This window comes from Esox lucius, chromosome 17, assembly GCF_011004845.1.
Source record: "Esox lucius isolate fEsoLuc1 chromosome 17, fEsoLuc1.pri, whole genome shotgun sequence".
NCBI classification, from domain to species: Eukaryota; Metazoa; Chordata; class Actinopteri; order Esociformes; family Esocidae; genus Esox; species Esox lucius.
Genome location: NC_047585.1, coordinates 24881948 through 24902538, shown reverse-complemented (window position 1 = coordinate 24902538; position 20591 = coordinate 24881948). Strand labels below are relative to the sequence as shown.

Sequence of the window (20591 nt, the reverse complement as noted above, 5' to 3'; positions counted from 1 at the left end):
TCTGTCTACTCTATTCAACTCCCTTGTTTATCTTTTCTATTCTCCTGTCTGTCTACTCTATTCACCTCCCCTGACTGTCTGCTTTATTTCACCTTCCCTGTCCACTCTATTCACCTCCCCTGTCTATCTGTCCACTCTATTCACCTCCCCTGTCTATCTGCTCTATTCACCTCCCCTGTCTATCTGTCCACTCTATTCACCTCCCCTGTCTATCTGCTCTATTCACCTCCCCTGTCTATCTGCTCTATTCACCTCCATTTCCGTCCACTCGATGCACCTCCTGTCTGTCTGCTTTATTCACCTCCCCTGTCTGCAACAGGATCTCTAAAAGAGAGAGAGGCCTGAGTACCAATACTACATGATTTTTTGTCTTCGGATGTGTTTGCGTGTGCGTGCGTGTGCGTGTGTCAGTTTGTGCGTGTGCGTGCATGTAAGCATGGCAGTTTCATTATTATAAATAGGTACTGGGATATCTCCTCCATCTTTCAATTTTTCCTCTTTTAATTATTTTCTCTCCATCTCATGTTTGATGATGAAGTAAAAGCAGATGGGATGGATAGGGCATTTAATTACCATGCACTGATGAAGCCTCTCAACCAGCCTCCAAACACACACCCATACACACACACATACTAACACACAAGAAATGCATACAGGCAAGCACGCACACACAAACAGAGCATTAGGTAAGACTTGAGTAATGTGTGTGTGGTAATGGTCTAACGTGGTGGCAGCCTATACACTCTTCCCAACCTCTCCCACCTGTTTCTTTCCACCCCCTAAACCTGCCTTCCCATTGTCCTCTTCATCAGCCAGGCAGCAGTCATACACATCCATGTATCCAGTGGTTCATAACAGCACTTCTTAACCAATGTGTTTGCATGGATCTCTACTATAACCCTGATTCTGACTCACTGACCTCAAGTCCCACCACTGGGATTCTCCTATTCGGGTATAAGACAGCAGTGGACAAATTATGGTTGAAAGGATTTTACAGACAGTGCGATGGATGGGGTCAGTGGAGCATGGGCTGTGGTGGAATATCCATGTGTCTCTATCAGTGGGGCTCTTTCCCCACAAGGCTGCTCAAAACTCAACAGTGGCAGAGGAAATACTACTTGGTTTCTACGTGCAATGTAATTTGCCTGATTTTGATTCAGGTGAACACAAAAACGTTCCATTGCCTATGATTAATGTTTAGCACTGTCTTCCCTTTGTGTTACACTCACATCATCAAAATGTTACAGATAGGCCGAAGACTATTTTAATAAAAGGATGAAATGTAAAAGATAGGCCAAGGACTATTTTAATATATTGGTCAGGTGAAACAGGTGGGCCAAGGACTATTTTAATATATGGATGAGGTGAAACAGTTAGGCCAAGGACTATTGTACAATGCATCATGTGAAACAGCTAGGCTGAGGACTATTTGTGTTAGACTCACATTATCAAAATGTTGCTCTCTAGATCCTAAGAGTTTGTAATCTAGCTAATGCTTAGCCTAACCCAGGGATATGAACTTGATCAATCTACTAGCCTGCTTCATCTACATATTTTTATTTTGCATGTGTTAGGCTACTGGTGATAATAATTATTGATAAAGAGTTCAATTGGCTGAGTATATGGGCCAATATGTTATTGGGCTTCATTCTGGAGAAGGAAATCAAACTTCAAATTAGGTGAGAGCTAAACATCTTCATGTTTAAAAAAAGAAGCCACAGCACTGGAATGTCATCCAAAACGGCCACCAATGACAGCAGTGAATAAATTATGAGAGTAACCTCTAATTATACATAATTTCAAAGGTTTTGGCTAGTATGTTAATTACAGTTAATTGAAAACCTGCATGATAATAGCCAAAGGACCAATATGTTATTAGGCTCATTTCTGGAGAAGGAAATAATATTTGATGTAGTTTACTGCATGTGTGTTTCTTTTTTCATTTACTTTGGAGCAGTTTTAGTTGATCCAGCAGCATACAAAGGACAGAAATAAATCACAGTTGTGTATACAGGATATTCTTCATTATACTGTACAGTGGGTTCATCATTCCTCTCAGGAGTAGTTTAAACAATCTTTCAGTTAGTACTTTGAGTAAAACAGACATTTTATATTAATAAATGTTAATAAAGTTGGACTGAATAAGCCATATATGCACATTTTAAGAACTAAAAATTGTATTGTATGGTTTATTTTGACCCCAGGTGTGAGGCTTGTTTTCTCATTAACGGCCTTTTTAGTAAACAATGTGTTGTTGTTTCACATATGAAGCAGGATCATATTGAAAAGGCTAATCATATAGTACTTAACTTATTACATTTTTTGAAGATTTTATATAATTTTGGTGAAAATCAACATTGTAATAGATTTCTATAGCTGGTAATTTAGTCATTTAGACAACATCCTTCAGTGTTTCTCTAAGGTCTAGGAGAAGACTGATGTGCTCTCTTCTCCAAGTGTCAGTTGATGCTCTTTGTATTTTTCCTAATGATTACCAGACATATGCACCCCAATGTCAGCATCTGTTAACACCTTCCAGGACATGACAAGATTGTGGCTGTCGAACGCTACATTACACAAGTGGCCCAATTCTAATCTTTTCTTTTTTTTTTTTACTGACTTTAACCAACCAGATCAGCAATTGTTCAGGGAGCGAGGAAAAGAGTCGAAAGCCAGTGTAAACAAGGCCACTATGAAACATCCCCATTTTTCAACATACAGTATTGTTCATTGCACAGTATGTTCATTATAGGTTCTCTATAACAATGCACTGCACTGTTTTACAACATCTAACTGATCCGAAATGATGGCTGGCAAGCAGACAAGCTTGGAGTCTGATCAAAAATGTCTGCGTATCCAGTTACTGGTTTGTGTGCCAGGAAGACTACTGAGGAGACCACAACCCAGCAGGCTCCAGTCCACAGCCTGCCGTACTGTAGCAAGGAGAAAAGAAGTTGGCATGAGTCAGCAGCTTGTTGCAGTTTGGGTCTCACGGAAACATCAGAGCGCTAGGCCTTAGTGAGTGGGCAGAGTGAGGGTGGGCGGGGAAAGAGCGCTAGGCCTTAGTGAGTGGGTGGAGTGAGGGTGGGCGGGGAAAGAGCACTAGGCCTTAGTGAGTGGGCAGAGTGAGGGTGGGCGGGGAAAGAGCGCTAGGCCTTAGTGAGTGGGCAGAGTGAGGGTGGGCGGGGAAAGAGCGCTAGGCCTTAGTGAGTGGGCGGAGTGAAGGTGGGAGAGGAAAGAGCGCTAGGCCTTAGTGAGTGGGCAGAGTGAGGGTGGGCGGGGAACGAGACCAGGTTAGGGTTGAGGCAGCGTACATCTGGCATGTGGCAGCCTTATTATACATCATAATTTGTGTCCTACACACGGTTATGCAAAAAAGTGCAATTTCTAGAATGGACAAGTTAGCAGGTTTTCTTATGGCCCATGTAATATAGTCGGGCAATAGAATCTGTAACACTGAGAACTGAGCATTATATGCTGCTGTTCATGGGAATGTCAGTTCTACTAATTGAAAACCTATGTGATCATCTCATTGCTCCTCAAGTGTTATTCCCCCTGTGTCCTGTGCTGCATAAGCATCATATATCTTCCTTAAAGACCTCTGACAGTGAGATTAATCTAGCCATCCTAATGTCCCTGGAGCCTGATGGCCCGACACAATCAATCTATCGATAAACCAACAGATAAATCCCAGCCAAGCTTTTAACTGCTGTTCTGCTCTGCCATTAGTTTTCTATGATGATACAATCACAATACTATTACTGCAGCACATGAACACGTAGCTGAAGCTAGCCTTACGAGGTGATCTACGATCCATGTGTTGTGTATATTAAAGACAAATCCCAATGGATTCTGTGGATGCCTGTGGTTGAGTCAGGGAGTAGACATTGAGCTAACATACCATGACACAGTAAATGATGACGCTACTAAAAATACATCAGATATGATTCTCTCTCTCTGTGTGTGTGTGTGTGTGTGTGTGTGTGTGTGTGTGTGTGCCTCGTTCACACACCTTGGTGTGCAATGCGTGAGCCTCATGCAACATCGTAACATTGCCCCGACCGACATGCATCGATCCCTGTCGAGGCTCTTGTTCCATGCCTCTGATGTGTGTGTGTGTCCTGTACTGCTGGGCTAGTTTCAATACATGGCTTAGTGCAGGAACCCGACCTCTCTCTCATGTGGGAAGAAAATATGTTTGGTTGTGGGGACAGTCTGGCAACAGTTCCCCAACTCACTGACCCACCCAGCCACTCAGAAACACATCAGCCAGCATTGCAACAATCAGTTGGTCTGTGCGTTCTGTCACTCCTGCCTGTGTGTGCCTGCGTGACTTCTGCCCACAATCAATTAGTTCCACATAGTGGGGATTTCAAAGTCTAGGTGCTTCAGATAAAGAGCCAATAGACAGAGACAGAAAACTGTATTTAGTTCCATGTGAATAGAACAGAAATATGAGAAAATTGCCAGTGTTTGAAGTGGAATGAAAAAGTTACAGGTTACTTATTTAGCCTTCTTATTGTCAGTATTATATTAACATAGTAGAAAAGCTGCAGGTTTTCAAACAGCCTTTATCTCTCGAGCTTGTAGACAAATATTCTTGATTCACTTACACACAGTGCTATGCACAGTTTACGGGGGACGGAGACATGGACAGATGAAATACTTGGTCCGATGAAAAGCATGGCGTTTCAACACATCAATCCATTCCACCGCCAATGCTAAACTGAGCACTTCACGCTAAGCTCTACATTGACACCCAGCTGGAGGTGGTGTCTGTTGCTCTACAAAGCCCAGCGTCACTGCGGCCTCTAACAGTGCTGTCTGTATGCACTCTCAGGCCATCGATGCATTCCATTGACCTACAGTACACATTAATAAAACACTGAGTGTATCCTTGGCTCCGCGTCTCCCCGACTCCTGGAGAAAAAGGGGAGAGCTGCATTTACGGAAGCCAAAGGCGAGTCACTCTTCATGTCAGGGGTATTAATTGATGATTTTCATCACAGCCTGTGACCCTGTCACCTCTATTAGAATGCAGCCTTTGTAATTTCATGGTTAATATTCAATGGCCACTTGTCCACTGTGCCTGCTGTGTGCATGGCAAATGTCTAGAGGGGGTGTGTGTCATTTACCATGCGTGTGACTGTGTGAGAGCTTAAGAAAGACTGGTGCTTGTGTGTGTGTGTGTGTGTGTGAGTGAGTGAGTGAGTGAGAGAGAGAGAGAGTGTTTGTGTGAGTGTAATTGTATGTGTGCCTGTGTACTATGACAGGGAAATGGGGGTCATCTCTTGAAAGGTTTCTTCCAAAACAGTTGCAGATGTCCATTGATGTCATTCCTGCCCTTCAGTGAGGCCCAGTACTGAATTGTCTTTCTGTGTGACCTGCACACCGTGGCCCTGGTGCCAGACACATGCTGGCCCTGATATCTCTGACCTCCACACTGGCCCCTGATATCTCTGACCTCCACACTGGCCCTGATATCTCTGACCTCCACACTGGCCCTGATATCTCTGACCTCCACACTGGCCCCTGATATCTCTGACCTCCACGCTGGCCCCTGATATCTCTGTCCTCCACACTGGCCCCTGATATCTCTGACCTCCACACTGGCCCTGATATCTCTGACCTCCACACTGGCCCCTGATATCTCTGTCCTCCACACTGGCCCCCTGATATTTCTGACCTCCACGCTGGCCCCTGATATCTCTGTCCTCCACACTGGCCCCTGATATCTCTGACCTCCACACTGGCCCCTGATATCTCTGACCTCCACACTGGCCCTGATATCTCTGACCTCCACACTGGCCCTGATATCTCTGATTTCCACACTTGCCCTGATATCTCTGACCTCCATGCTGGCCCCATATTCTCTTACTTTGACACTGTGACCCTGGGGCCAACAAACACAGGCCCTGTTATCTCTGACCTCCACACTGTGACCCTGGGTCCAACAAACACAGGCCCTGTTATCTCTGACCTCCACACTGTGGCCGTGGGGCCAACAAACACAGGCCCTGTTATCTCTGATCTCCACAAAGGGACAGTGGGATAGAGCAGCTGCGTAGCTGACCTCTGAGCCACATGCTTTACACTACAGAGACTACACAAGACTATTTAGTTCTGTCCACATCTGTCACTGGTGGGAGGTGCTGAGAAAGACAGAGGGAATAATGAGAATCTCCACACATCAAAGCATTGGCTCAAACATTCCTGCTCAATAACTTTGGCAGATCTGTCACAGTACTCTATTACAGTACTCTTTTAAAGTACTCTGTTGGAGTATTCTGTTAAAGTACTCGGTTGGAGTATTCTGTTAAAGTACTCTGGTCTGCATGAGCTTAGTTGTTTTCCATAAAGACCAGGAGGGGAGGGAGGGGGAAGGATGGAGGAGGAGGGAGCAGACTTATTGTTAATGGGAGAACAGGGAAAAGTCCTCCTGGGAGATCTACTGACCTATGAGCATATACATTTAAACTGTTACTCAATCTACTGTACATTTAAGTCCATGCATGTACATTCATTCCTATTTTAAATTATTCCAGTGCCTGTTTTAAGAAAGCACAACCGTTAATGCACTGGAAGCCTTCACGGAACATCACTGCTATCCAAGAGTACCTGTCGTCCATCTGATCTCCATGTGAACACTCCAGGAGAAACAGCTGAAAGACGGAATTGTTTCTTTGTATGAGACGGCTGCTCAAAGAAAAAAAGGTCCTTCCCGGATTTATGCCGCAGAAGGAAGGGAAGTCGGTCAATGAGTGCCAGATGTCTTGCTCAACAGACGTCACCCACCTAGACAATATACACGGGTGAATGAATCACAGGCCGTGGAACCACCAACAGGGCCCTATGAAGTCATGAGGCAGAAAGGGCAATGTGCACGGATCAGGTTGACCCTACCTGTGACCGTCTGATGACCCTACCAGTGACCGTCGGATGACCCTACCAGTGACCGTCGGATGACCCTACCAGTGACCGTTGGATGAGCCCTACCTGTGACCATTGGATGAGCCCTACCTGTGAGTGTTGGATGGGCCCTACCTGTGAGTGTTGGATGAGCCCTACCTGTGAGTGTTGGATGAGCCTACCTGTGAGTGTTGAATGAGCCCTACCTGTGAGTGTTGGATGAGCCCTACCTGTGAGTGTTGAATGAGCCCTACCTGTGAGTGTTGGATGAGCCCTACCTGTGAGTGTTAGATGAGCCATACCTTTGAGTGTTGGATGAGCCCTACCTGTGAGTGTTGGATGAGCCCTACCTGTGAGTGTTGGATGAGCCCTACCTGTGAGTGTTAGATGAGCCATACCTGTGAGTGTTAGATGAGCCCTACCTGTGAGTGTTGGATGAGCCCTACCTGTGAGTGTTGGATGAGCCCTACCTGTGAGTGTTGGATGAGCCCTACCTGTAAGTGATGGATGAGCCCTACCTGTGAGTGTTGGATGAGCCCTACCTGTGACTGTTGGATGATCCCTACCTGTGACAGTTGGATGAGCAGTTGTTCGACATGATTGTAGTAACATGACAGGTCTTCTATAACTGACTACACAGTGTAGCTAATTTTTATTTATTTTTGGTAGCTGGGTAGTAAGGGTTATTTCCTAATTGCTTATGCCACAAAAGTATAGAAAATGGCTATTATTTCCTACAAACTTTGCTTTTGTGACCAGATAGATTCAGTGTTGAGTAACTTCTAGAACTTTTCAGTAATATACAGCTCCGGAAAATATTAAGAGACCACTGCACCTTTTTCTTTCCTTTCCAAAGAAGTTGAAAAGGAAAGTTTTGAGTGAGGAACAGAAGCGTTCAATTTGCAGTGGTCTCTTAATTTTAACCCTTCTGTTCCTCACCTTCCTTAAAACAAATTTGGAAAGGGAAGAATAAGGTGCAGTGGTCTCTTCATTTTTTCCGGGGCTGTATATAGTAGTATAAAGACAGGGGCCTTAAGCCCACCAGTTCAATTTAGTTCCAGCTGCACTATGATGAGTATGGCTGGGATTCCCAGATATCTTTGCCTTTGGGATGGCAGAGACACCAAGGCGCACTACCACAGACGCGACCACAGAGGACCAAGTTCTCTGTGGGGAGGAACAATGTCAAATGGAAGCCACTGGTGGACCACTGGAAGGTGCTGATGCCACCACAGCACATACAATTGGGCCTTATGAAACAATTTGTTAGATAAGGAATCGGCAGCCTTCAAGTACTTTCAACACTTCTTCCCTAAGCTGTCTGAGGCAAAGGTCAAAGCCGGTGTCTTTGTCGCACCAAAAATAAAGATGATTCTGGTGTGCAATGAATTGCCCAAGAAGCGCACTAGTAAGGAGAAAGTGGCTTGGAACAGCATTGTTGCAGTGATTCGAGGCTTCCTGGGCAATCACAAGCCCGAAAACTATGTGGAGCTGGTTGAGACTCTGGTGACGAACTATGGCACAATGGGCTGTAGGATGTCCCTCAAAGTCCTTCTCCTTGATGTTCATCTTGATAAATTCACTCGGAGGAGCAAGGTGAGCGCTTCCACCAGGATATACTGGACTTTGAACGCCTCTACCAAGGACAGCATGATGGGAGACTACATTAAGGGACTGATTTGTAAAAGTGATTTACAGTATAACGTTTGTAGTCATTTTTGTATTACTTTAGTATAAATACGTGTTCATTCGGACGTTTTAATAATTTTTTCTCACTTCATGTAAACGAAACGACACAAATTCGCCCATTTTCTCATTGGAAATAGGTCTATTTCTAAATATCATCCTCCTGGTCACAAAAGCAAAGTTTGTGGGGAATAATAGCCATTTTCTATACTTTTTAGGCATTAGCAAATATGAAATAAGACTTACTACCCAGGAACAAAAATGGTGTTACATAGTGCGATAAAAATACAGACACCATGTCATTCCTTAAACTGTCATTGCATTACACATGACAAACACTACACAGTATTGGAAATAATGCTTTTATGGACTGCTTCCACCAGTTGAAGCTAATACATATGCTTACCCATGTTTGAAACACTTGCACCATACACTCTTTTGGCAGTACTATTGACGCATCAACATCACATCACGTTAGACTCTTCCCGTTTTATTGAGCGCATTGAAAACAAATTAATCTGTATCTCCCAAATTCACACGTGGTATTTCCAGTTTTCATTTCCATTAAAAGCCTTCATCCAAAACTGACATGTTTGTATATAATGACAGCTCTCTATACATAGTTTGTAATGAGAGACAAAACTGTAATGAGCTCAGTCTGCAAGAACAGGTGCAGTACATCTACACAGCATGTCTCTCATTACCAGTTACATCCAGTAAAACAATACAGATTTCCTATCTGTAAAGTCTGTAAGACCTTGGAATCAATCAAGCCAGAAGCTACTGTAGTTTGATAAGACCTGTCATACTCTAAAACCAAGTTGAAAACCTTCCAGAGATTATAGGATCCATATATAAAGATTAAGGGCTGAATTCCATTAAGCCTGCATTTCAGTATTCATAACCTTAATCTTTTATCAATAGTCAAATTAAGTCAAACTGGTCTTGGCTACTGTATGAAAACCTAAAACTACTACCGGGCCTCATTTACAGGTATGCTTTTACATTTTAGAATTAGAAGTGTGGGGGGCAGAGGATGAATAATGTAAATAAAGCCACTGCATTAACATTGCTGAGGCAGCCTTAGCTTTAACAAACTCTCTTCAGTTTTCATTGATATGTGAGGAACCACAGAGAGCTTGATCGGGGGGATGGATCTTGATCCACAGGGTAGAAAATAGAAAAACATGATTTCTAAGTAGAAATTAATTATATTACATCTCATGAGTTGCTGGGCAGAAAGGTGTTTGAATGTTGTATTCTATTACACGTTAAACTCAAATACGTACCATTCAAAATGCTAGCATATAAATCATACTTAGCATAAAACCCCAGATATTCTAAAAGTCTGGAAAACGAATTACACCTTGAAGAACTACTGCTTCATGAGGAGTGAGGTTGGAACTGATAACATAGAAATGTGATTTTCACATTGGAATAGAAATGCAAATATATCTAAACTAAAATCTACACAAAATAAAATGGATTAATAGAAATCTGCAGCGCAAGAAGGGATCCAAGCCTGGCGTGAAGAAGAGGGAGGCCTTCTGTTCACAGTTGACGAGGTAAAAGGCATCCAGAGATTGAATGATCTCTTTCAGTCTGTTGAGAATTATAGGAAATCTGTTTACAGCAAAACATGAACATCACAAGTATCCAGTCAGTTTGGCTAAGAGTCCAAAAAAAATCCCAGACAGAGTTAAGCCTTTAGAGAAAGAACTGTCCTTTCACATGTTCAAGATGGAGGGTTTGGAAGATGTGGATTGCTATGTGGGTCTAAAATGTGCCGGCAAGTCAAGGACAAACACTGACGACCACCGTTTCCACCAGCTATCTTCAATCCTGGAGAGACTAAAGGTTCCAGGCAAGCACTTACCCTACTTGTCTTAACACGTCACCTTGTCATTCAAGAATTGGATTAGCTAAATCAAGTTTGCTAACGCTGGGCTGGGGAATGAAAATGTTCATAGCATTGTTGACCCATGTCCATTGGTTTATAGCAGAGCCATTTAAAGCCAGGCTCTCTGGCAGGACAAACGTCGCAGACAAAGTCGGTGCAATCTGAGGACGACACGGTTAGCACTAACGCTGGTAGACTTTAACCTTGCCAAGGACAAACCAGGGTTCTGCTCAGATCTGAGCAACCGTTTTCCCATTACCCTTATCTACAGAAACACTAAAATCCTGTTAAATGGAGCCATTTTCTCATTTTCCTGCGAGGTCATTTTCATGCATGGAGAGATCCATTCATTGTACTGCTGAGAATTTGGAGGCACGGGGGTTTCTGCTGTAATAACAGCTGGTGTGTCCAAAAGAACAGTTCAACGGGTTTGGAGAGGCGAGACGTTCAGGACCATCACAAGCAGCACGGCAATAAAACAGTGCACACATCTGCATAGCAACAGATCGTGACTAGGTATACTGAATATTCATAGTGCTCCTTATCAAACCATATCAAACCATGGCAACACAGAGAGGTGAGTAGAAAATGCCAAACGTAGTCCATGTCCTTTTTATTGGTCAATAGTACTTTAGTTCATGTCCTTTGATTGGTCAATAGTAGTTAATGTCCTTTGATTGCTCAATTGCAGTCCAGGTCCTTTGATTGGTACATAGTAGTCCACATCCTTTGATTGGTCAATAGTAGTCCACGTCCTTTGATTGGTCAATAGTAGTCCACGTCCTTTGATTGGTCAATAGTAGTCCAAGTACTTTGATTGGTACATAGTAGTCCATGTCCTTTGATTGGTCAATAGTAGTCCACGTCCATTGATTGGTCAATAGTCGCCCACGTCCACTGATTGGTAAATAGTAGTCCATGTCCTTTGATTGGCCAGTAGTAGTCCACGTCCTTTGATTGGTCAATATTAGTCCATGTCCTTTTATTGGTCATTTCCAATGGCTTTTCCGCAACATTTTAAAATGTCTGCATTCAACCTCGGTCAGAGTCAATTATATATCCTTGCATTGACCAGTCACCCCTGCCCTATACTGACTTGAAGCTGTTTGTCTGTGTGGAGGCTCAGGAGGAGAAGCAGAGGCCGCAGCACTCCATGCAGATCTCCAGGCAGTCTGCAGACTCACAGCACGCGTCGATGATCCCACAGTCCATGTCACATGGCAGTTCACAGTCGCCACACTCCTCTGACGCACAGCAGCAGCAGAAGCACGAGGAATCGTCCCCCGCACAGGAGCCACAGGTGGCACAGTCCAAGACCATGTTACAGAGAGTCAGGAACTCACAGAACAGACAGGCCAGGATACAGTGAACACAACAGTCTGAGGGACACAGAGAAACAGACACAGACCAGGACTTACTCATCATCATCATCTGACCTGGTCTATTAGTGTGTTGTTTGACTGAGGTGAGAGGAGAGGGGAGGGGTGGAGACGCCAGGAGAGTAGAGAAGACGAGAGAAGCGAGGAGAGGGGAGGAGATGACAGGAGGCGAGAGGACAGGAGAGAAGTGAAAAGAGTGGAGGAGATGACAGGAGAAGAGGACATGAGATGAGACTGGAGGGGAGACAGAGATCCAAAATGATCTGGTGTCCTATTTGACCTAAAGAGGACATGAGCCCTTGGACCATGCCTCAGGACAACCTGGCCCGAATGACTTGTAGATGGCTCTGCCTAAATTCCTCCTGGTTGTGTTACAGATCAAGTTGCTGCCTAAAGACACCTGTGGCCACTGCTCCCTCCCAACTGATTGTCCCTGTCTTTGTCCACCTGGTTATGCAGCAAGGACTCTGGACACAGCCACCAGGCATTTACTGACCTGCTTATCTTCTGAGCATACAAATACATTGACTAGGCCCAAAATTTTATTTATAAAATATATTTGACAGGAGAGTAGAGACCAGGAGAAGGGAGGAGGTGACAGGTGAATAGATAGGAAAAGGGGACATGAGAGAAGCGGGGAGGACAGGAGATAGGAGGAGAGTGGAGGAGCCAAATACGTAGGTATCTACTCACCGTCCTGCGCCTCCACAGGTATCTGGGAGCTGTTGCTTTTGGAGGAGCTCTTGCTCCTCTTGCTGCTCTGAGAAGTGATGGATGGGTTGGACTGGAGCTCCTTGGGGTTCTTCGTCCCCGATGAAGACGTTGAGGAAGATGAAGCTGCTCTCGGAAGGGAACCGGGATGTGGGTGATCACGGGGACATCCGTTCCTCCACCCGTTGTTGTGTATATGAGGTGTGTGTGTGTGGGCCTTGGCTCCGTGGCGTAGCTGGTTGCTAGGTGGCGTTAGGCACGGCTGCGTGGGGTGCATGGGGGTGGATCGCGCTTGAGGCTGACCTGACAACAGAGAAAAACATTTACAATATGCTTCAGCTGAACCCGTGGGACACATGGAAAACCCGGTCACCGTAACCATGTCCAATCAGCTCCTGGGAACGGCCATGTTTTTACTGGTGGGAGAAGTTTTCTTGGATTCAACATCACTCAGATAATCCCCCACAACAGATATGCCTAGACACGGGCCATTTGAAATTCCTAGTGTATGATGAATCAATCCAAATAATAGAGCAAAAACAACTGCCTCTTCATGGTCTAATAGACCCAGCTGCTCTACGCTAGGTGGACAGTGTATTAATAAATAAATAATAATGACTGTTATGTACATTCAGGGCCAGACATAGGCTCTTGGTGGCCCTAAATGAGATCAGGTTGGGGAGCATTGACAGCAAGGAGACAATTCATCATTCTATTTCTGTTTCAGTTTGAAAACACTTTTCCCACCCCAAGGGCCCACAGGAGGTCAGGGCATGCCTGTCTAGGTGGTAGCTAATTTTAGCAGTCGTATTAGTCGCTGGCGAGATAAACTACATATAATGTATGTATACATTATATAATATATATATATATAATATATATATATATATATATATATATATTTATATATACACATACTGTTTACATACAAATCAGGTAATGGAGTGGTTATGCACAGGCCCATTTGGAATGGGGATTTCTACTATTCTGACTTTCAACAGTAAGTTGAGACCTCAACTGAGTTTAATGGAAGCCCTAAGCAATTGCTTATGGCACTTTTGACTGGAGATGGCCCCGTAAAAATTCTAAAACACCATGCATTAATTAATAATATCTGTGATATACTGACCATTAGGATATGCAGAAAATAATGAATAAAATGAATGACTCTCAAGCAGTATTTGCAAATGGTTGTGTTTTGATTGATGTAAACTAATTAATGTTTAGAATATTTTCTCACAGTCAGAAATGAAGGCTACACACACACACACACACACACACAATCTCAGCTCTGGCCTGGTGTGTGTTTGCGGCCTACAGGCTCTGTACTGTTCCTTGTCTAAGTCAGACCAGGGTTGATCTTGGCTGGCCAACATGCATCTCTCCGTATATTTTACTGAGCACCACCAATACTAATTACACTGAAAGAAAGAACAAGGCAGTGAAAAGCACACCTCCTCTGCCAAAACAAACAAAAGCCCTGAAAACCAAAGAGGGCTTAAACTGAACCATGATATTTCAAATATATTATGATAATATTTAATACCATCCTATCAAGGCCCTAAATATTTTCTTGACCTGAAAACACAGATGTAGAGAGGTGTGACTTGACAGGGTAAAATACCGCTGTTGGATGTCCAGAGAGAAGTACACACACAAGAAGGCTGAGATTCAGTGAAACATGACGGGCAGTAAAACTGTCCATTAGATAATCGTTCAGAGACAGATAACCCTGCTAGGGCTGTTTTGATTGGCCCACTGCCGGGGTCACACAACCAATCGAGTGTGATTAAAGATTCTTTTATTTAGCATTTTCTAACCCAACTCCAGATGTCTGGCAAACCACAGGGGTAGTGTGTGTGTGTGTGTGTCTGTAGAGATGTCAGAGGGAAGCATATTTTCTCTTCTGAAGTATGTCAAAAGTCAATACCTGCTTCTCAGCTGTGTAGTCTCCACTCTTTCGAATTTTTCTTTCTGCTTCACCCTCTCTGCCTCAACATCTGTCTCTGTCTCAATGTCTGTCTCTGTCTGAATGTATGTCTCTGTCTGAATGTCTGTCTGTCTCAACGTCTGTCTCTTTCTCTGTCACTTTCTCTTACAATCTCACCCTCTCTTTCTCAACGTCTGTCTCTGTCTCAATGTCTGTCTCTCTCAGTCACTTCCTCTTACCATCTCTGTCCCAACGTCTGTCTGTCTAAATTTCTGTTTCTCTCTCTCTCTCAGTCACTTCCTCTTACCATCTCACATTCTCTGTCTCAACATCTCTCTCTCTCTCAGTCACTTCCTCTTACCATCTCACCTTCTCTGTCTCAACATCTCTCTCTCTCTCTGTCACTTCCTCTTACCATCTCACCTTCTCTGTCTCAACATCTCTCTCTCTCTCAGTCACTTCCTCTTACCATCTCACCTTCTCTGTCTCAACATCTCTCTCTCTCTCTGTCACTTCCTCTTACCATCTCACCTTCTCTGTCTCAACATCTCTATCTCTCTCTGTCACTTCCTCTTACCATCTCACCTTCTCTGTCTCAACATCTCTATCTCTCTCTGTCACTTCCTCTTACCATCTCACCTTCTCTGTCTCAACATCTCTCTCTCTCAGTCACTTCCTTTTACAATCTCACCCTCTCTGTATGTTTAATACTTCGATTCAATTTAGAGGGCATTATTGGCATGGGAAACATTTGTTTCCATCATCAAATAAAGTGAAAAATGGACAACGTATAATAAATTACACACAAAAGTTTCTTTAAATGTTCTATTATTATCTACTTACAGTTGGACAATGTGCATGTAGTTATGCCTATGATTGTCAAGAGACCTTAAATAAAGGCATGAATATTGGTTAGTATGACTATGTCTTAACATGGTTGTTCTTCATTTTGGGTCAGTCACAGTGGTCAGGTAGTTTGCACAGTTTTTGGTTGATTGGTTGAACGTCTAACTATGTTGCTGTCTGGGGGTTCTTTGGGTTCTGTTAGGTTGGTTAAAAACTCTCTCGCCTTTTCTTTATTCCCCACCCTCTCCTATCTCACCCTTTCTTTATAATCAACCCTCTCTAATCTCATCCTTTCTTTACTTCCCACCCTCTCTAATCTCATCCTTTCTTTATAATCAACCCTCTCTAATCTCATCCTTTCTTTATAATCAACCCTCTCTAATCTCATCCTTTCTTTATGCCCCACCCTCTCTAATCTCATCCTTTCTTTATGCCCCACCCTCTCTAATCTCATCCTTTCTTTATGCCCCACACTCTCTAATCTCATCCTTTCTTTATGCCCCACCCTCTCTAATCTCATCCTTTCTTTATGCCCCACCCTCTCTATGTCTCACCCTTCCTTTATGCCCAACCCTTTCTATGTCTCACCCTTCCTTTATGCCCCACCCTCTCTAATCTCATCCTTTCTTTATGCCCCACCCTCTCTATGTCTCACCCTTCCTTTATGCCCCACCCTCTCTATGTCTCACCCTTCCTTTATGCCCCACCTTCTCTATGTCTCCCCCTTCCTTTATGCCCCACCCTCTCTAATCTCATCCTTTCTTTATGCCCCACCCTCTCTATGTCTCACCCTTCCTTTATGCCCCACCCTCTCTATGTCTCACCCTTCCTTTATGCCCCACCCTCTCTATGTCTCACCCTTCCTTTATGCCCAACCCTCTCTAGGTCTCTCTCTCTCTCTTTCTCTGTTTCCTCCTCTCCCTCTGTTGCAATCTTTCTTCCTATCTAACTCTCACCCCCCCATTTGACTCCCCAACTGTCTTTTTCAACCCCTCTCTCCTACCCCTGGGCTTTTCCATTAACAACTGTCACATTTTGTAAAATACAGTACATTGTTTGCTTCAGTCAAGAAGAGAGACACCAATGAGTATGAGAGAGGGGGGAAAGAGATGGAGAGAGACAGGGAGAGGGAAAGCGAGAGTGTAGACCAAACATGCACCACAGAAAACGAATCAGTCCTCAAAAACCCTGTCTCAGCTTTTCATTTCTCCACTAGAAAACAAACATACACAGACAGCCACAACTGCTTCCAGTGACCCTAATCAGAGTGACTGAGCCAGGTCTTTACCCAACATCTCTCTCTCTGCTATCATTCTCTATGTGGCAATGTGGAACAGTCCCACGTCTGGGAAATATTTCTTCACTTGGTGAAGACAACATCAGGAGAAATCAGGATTATTCGTTTACTGAAAGCCAATAGATTATATAAAAGCAAATGAATGTAGATAGAGTGGTAAGGTCATTGTAACGGGATATTATCAAGTGGCTTGCCGTTCATCATTCTACCTTCGTATGTGTGTGTGTGTGTGTGTGTGTCTCTTGGTTTAGTGGTGTGTGTGGATGGGAAGTAAACAGGCAGGTCTTTTGGGCATCTGGCAGACTGACAGACAGACTTTACAGAGGATTCATGACTGTCTCCTTATAAATCTTGAGGGCAGACAACAAGGCTGCTACACACACACACAGATGGGCACAACACACACACACACACACACATAGAAAAAGCATTTTGTGCAACACAGACAGCAACAGAGAGAGACTGCGTGTGTGTTTGAGAGATCGACAGAGGAAAGTTTGTTCACTTTGACTGTGTTGTCTATTTAGGGTCAGGAGGGATGTTTGGGTGTGCCACAGAATCACAATGATTCACAAGCACATGGTTGGAATAACACAGAGCTGAACCACTGGAGGCCAACAAGATGAGACTGATACAACCAGTTCATAAGGGAGGGGAGTCAGAGAGGGAAGGGGGAGAATGGGAGGCCAGAGGAGGGGGAGGACAGAGGAGGGGGAGGCCAGAGGAGGGGGAGGACAGAGTAGGGGGAGGACAGAGGAGGGGGAGGACAGAGAAGGGAGAGGACAGAGATGTTAATGTGCAGACTCAGCTTAGACCTGTAACTGCGTGTTTGAGAAAGACAGAGAGGAAGAGAGGGAGGGATAGAACTGAATTAAATTAAGCGGAAGAGAGGCCAGTGTAGGCCCAGCCTGTTGCCTGTAGCCATGGGGGTGTAGGCCCAGCCTGTTGCCTGTAGCCATGGGGGTGTAGGCCCAGCCTGTTGCCTGTAGCCATGGGGGTGTAGGCCCAGCCTGTTGCCTGTAGCCATGGGGGTGTAGGCCCAGCCTGTTGCATGTAGCCATGGGGGTGTGGTACGTCTGGTTTTAAAGTGTGACTCACAGTCGGCTGACTGCTCTCCTCTACTTCGCCTCACGCCTCCTCTCTCTCACCTCTACCTCCCCTCATCGCTCTTCTCTGTCTCCCTCCCTTCTCTTCCCTCTTCTCGCTACCTCCCTCTCTTTCTCCTCGAATCCCTCCATGCCCTCCAGAAAGACAATCGCTCTTCCCTTCTCCGGCCCCTCCCACCCCATCACCTCCCCTCCTGTTACCCCCTGAGGGGGGAGACAAGGACGCGGCCAGGGACTGATTCATCACAGACGGGTGTGTAATTAAAGTCAGAGTTTTTCAATCCTGTTACATTTCACACTGGCAACCCTCTAACCCAGGGTGCATCTCTTAATGATCCCAGAGGTTTTTTTTCTGCAATTGTAATCCTTTTTCCTTTATTTTCTATGAAAAAAAACACACATGGACACATAAGCACAGCTTTGGTGCTTGGTCTATACAACTATCGTCACACTTTGAGGCACTTCACAACACTTTCCTCTTTCCCTATCATGACAATCTTTCAGCCTGACTATCAGCAGTACATTTACAAATACTACTGTGGCTGTTCATATCTGTAGAGGCAGGTCATATCTGTAGAGGCAGGCAGGTACACCGTAAATGATATGGCTTCTTTGTCGAAATTGTCCATCTTCAAAATGAAAACCCCTACCCTGGTTCTTTGTATTTCTTGCGCATGCTCAAAATGTATCTTTACCACAGCGTTTGCTGCTGAGAACAGCCAGTATGAATGCGACGACTGCTAATCTGGACTCGTCTGAGAGAGGAGCTAATTGCTAAAGTATCAGAGTGCAAACCGAGCACCGATACGGGCACGACCCTTTAGGCTGCCTACCTAACTCCTCTTCATCTTGTTTTGTGCTGCCAGCCTAACAAGTTCTAGTCAGATCGTAGTTTTTGTCTATGATGGGAGGTACCAGGAAGTGAGTTCTTTGTTAACTTAATACCCTGTTTTGATAGGAGGTTATACATGCAAATACAGTATATAATTGTTCAGAAGACCAATGATCCAGCCAGAGTCTCTGTTCTAGATTTCCCTGGCCTTTTCTCTGCCTTGTAGGTGCACTGTCCGTCCAATAATGGATGGAATCACAGACTGAGCACTTTTCTACACATTTGGACCTTTTTATTTCCACTCTCAATCAGTAGGTTTTTGGATGTACCATATGGAGGCTACTTCCATGATTAGGATTGACAGCTGAACAGGTTGTTCCGTAATGAATAGCTTCCAATCAGTCCATAGCTGATTGTCATATTTCACACTTCAAATGAGTGTTATGAAATGACCCGTGTTATGACCGACATATTTCAATGGTGAGGGCTGTTGTTTGCAGTGCCCTTGTTCTTAGCGCCATGGAGATTTTTTGGGGGGGCAAGCTATTTGCAAGAAATAGCTTTAATAAGTCAAACGTATATAAGCTCCTTAAAGAAATTTGCACAATGGCAGGAAATAATAACATTAAATTGAATTTAGCCTCTAAAACACCGGTCAGCCTTGCGCATAATTACGCTCCCGGCCACCCACACCACCTGAGCTTTTCAATTTAGAAAACAACCTGGCTTTGTGGGTGAGTGGTCTGACAGAGCATTGGCCTTGGCTGAACAGTGAGTGGTCTGACAGAGCATTGGCCTTGGCTGAACAGTGAGTGGTCTGACAGAGCATTGGCCTTGGCTGAACAGTGAGTGGTCTGACAGAGCATTGGCCTTGGCTGAACAGTGAGTGGTCTGACAGAGCATTGGCCTTGGCTGAACAGTGAGTGGTCTGACAGAGCATTGGCCTTGGCTGAACAGTGAGTGGTCTGACAGAGCATTGGCCTTGGCTGAACAGTGAGTGGTCTGACAGAGCATTGGCCTTGGCTGAACAGTGAGTGGTCTGACAGAGCATTGGCCTTGGCTGAACAGTGAGTGGTCTGACAGAGCATTGGCCTTGGCTGAACAGTGAGTGGTCTGACAGAGCATTGGCCTTGGCTGAACAGTGAGTGGTCTGACAGAGCATTGGCCTTGGCTGAACAGTGAGTGGTCTGACAGAGCATTGGCCTTGGCTGAACAGTGAGTGGTCTGACAGAGCATTGGCCTTGGCTGAACAGTGAGTGGTCTGACAGAGCATTGGCCTTGGCTGAACAGTGAGTGGTCTGACAGAGCATTGGCCTTGGCTGAACAGTGAGTGGTCTGACAGAGCATTGGCCTTGGCTGAACAGTGAGTGGTCTGACAGAGCATTGGCCTTGGCTGAACAGTGAGAGTGGTGGTAATGGTCAGCGTAGAAGCATAAGTGGTCCTGAGGTTTCGATGGAAAAATCTAAAAAACCAACAGAAGACCCCAGAAGTCAGAGAGCTTAACACTCAGTCATCAACACCCTAAAACACACACGCCTCCATCCAGCCCTCTATCTCCTCCCACTCACAATAGACAGATGAATAACCACAGTTACATTTCAAGACTAGCAGAGAAACAGAAGGAGATCCCAAAGGACCGATTGATCATGAGTCAGGAAAGTGGGACTGACTCACTCCTGTCTACTTGTGAAGGGCTGAGGTATGCCAAGATCACTGACAGGGACAATGAACTGTGAGGAACTAAAACACGCTAATGTTCAGTTCACGTCTGAAGAGAAAAACACAATCACACACAGCTCTCAGACAGATTGTCAGAGGCAGAGCCATGCTACAGTCACAATGTCATCCCTGTGAAGTAGAGCATTTGGGCTGTGGATATGCATTTTTGCTTCCATTTTCCACCATACACTAAGTCAGACAAACACACACACACTTAAAAAAAACGATTATTTCAAAACCAATATATGTCTATCACAAGTGAGAAGTCTGCAGTG

General features: G+C 44.6%; 1 protein-coding gene across 1 annotated transcript in view; it reads right to left on the bottom strand.

The window, feature by feature from the left end:
- Positions 1-8941: 8941 nt before the first annotated feature.
- The window catches only part of mdfi (MyoD family inhibitor), a 37375-nt gene continuing 25725 nt past the window's right edge, over positions 8942-20591 (bottom strand). Inside the window, exons 4-5 of the mRNA XM_010895576.4 lie at positions 12568-12888; positions 8942-11874 (exon numbers count right to left, since the gene is read on the bottom strand). Coding sequence (XP_010893878.1) covers positions 11618-11874; positions 12568-12888 — 578 coding nt within the window. The 3' untranslated portion in view covers positions 8942-11617. The remainder of the gene's footprint in view (positions 11875-12567; positions 12889-20591) is intronic.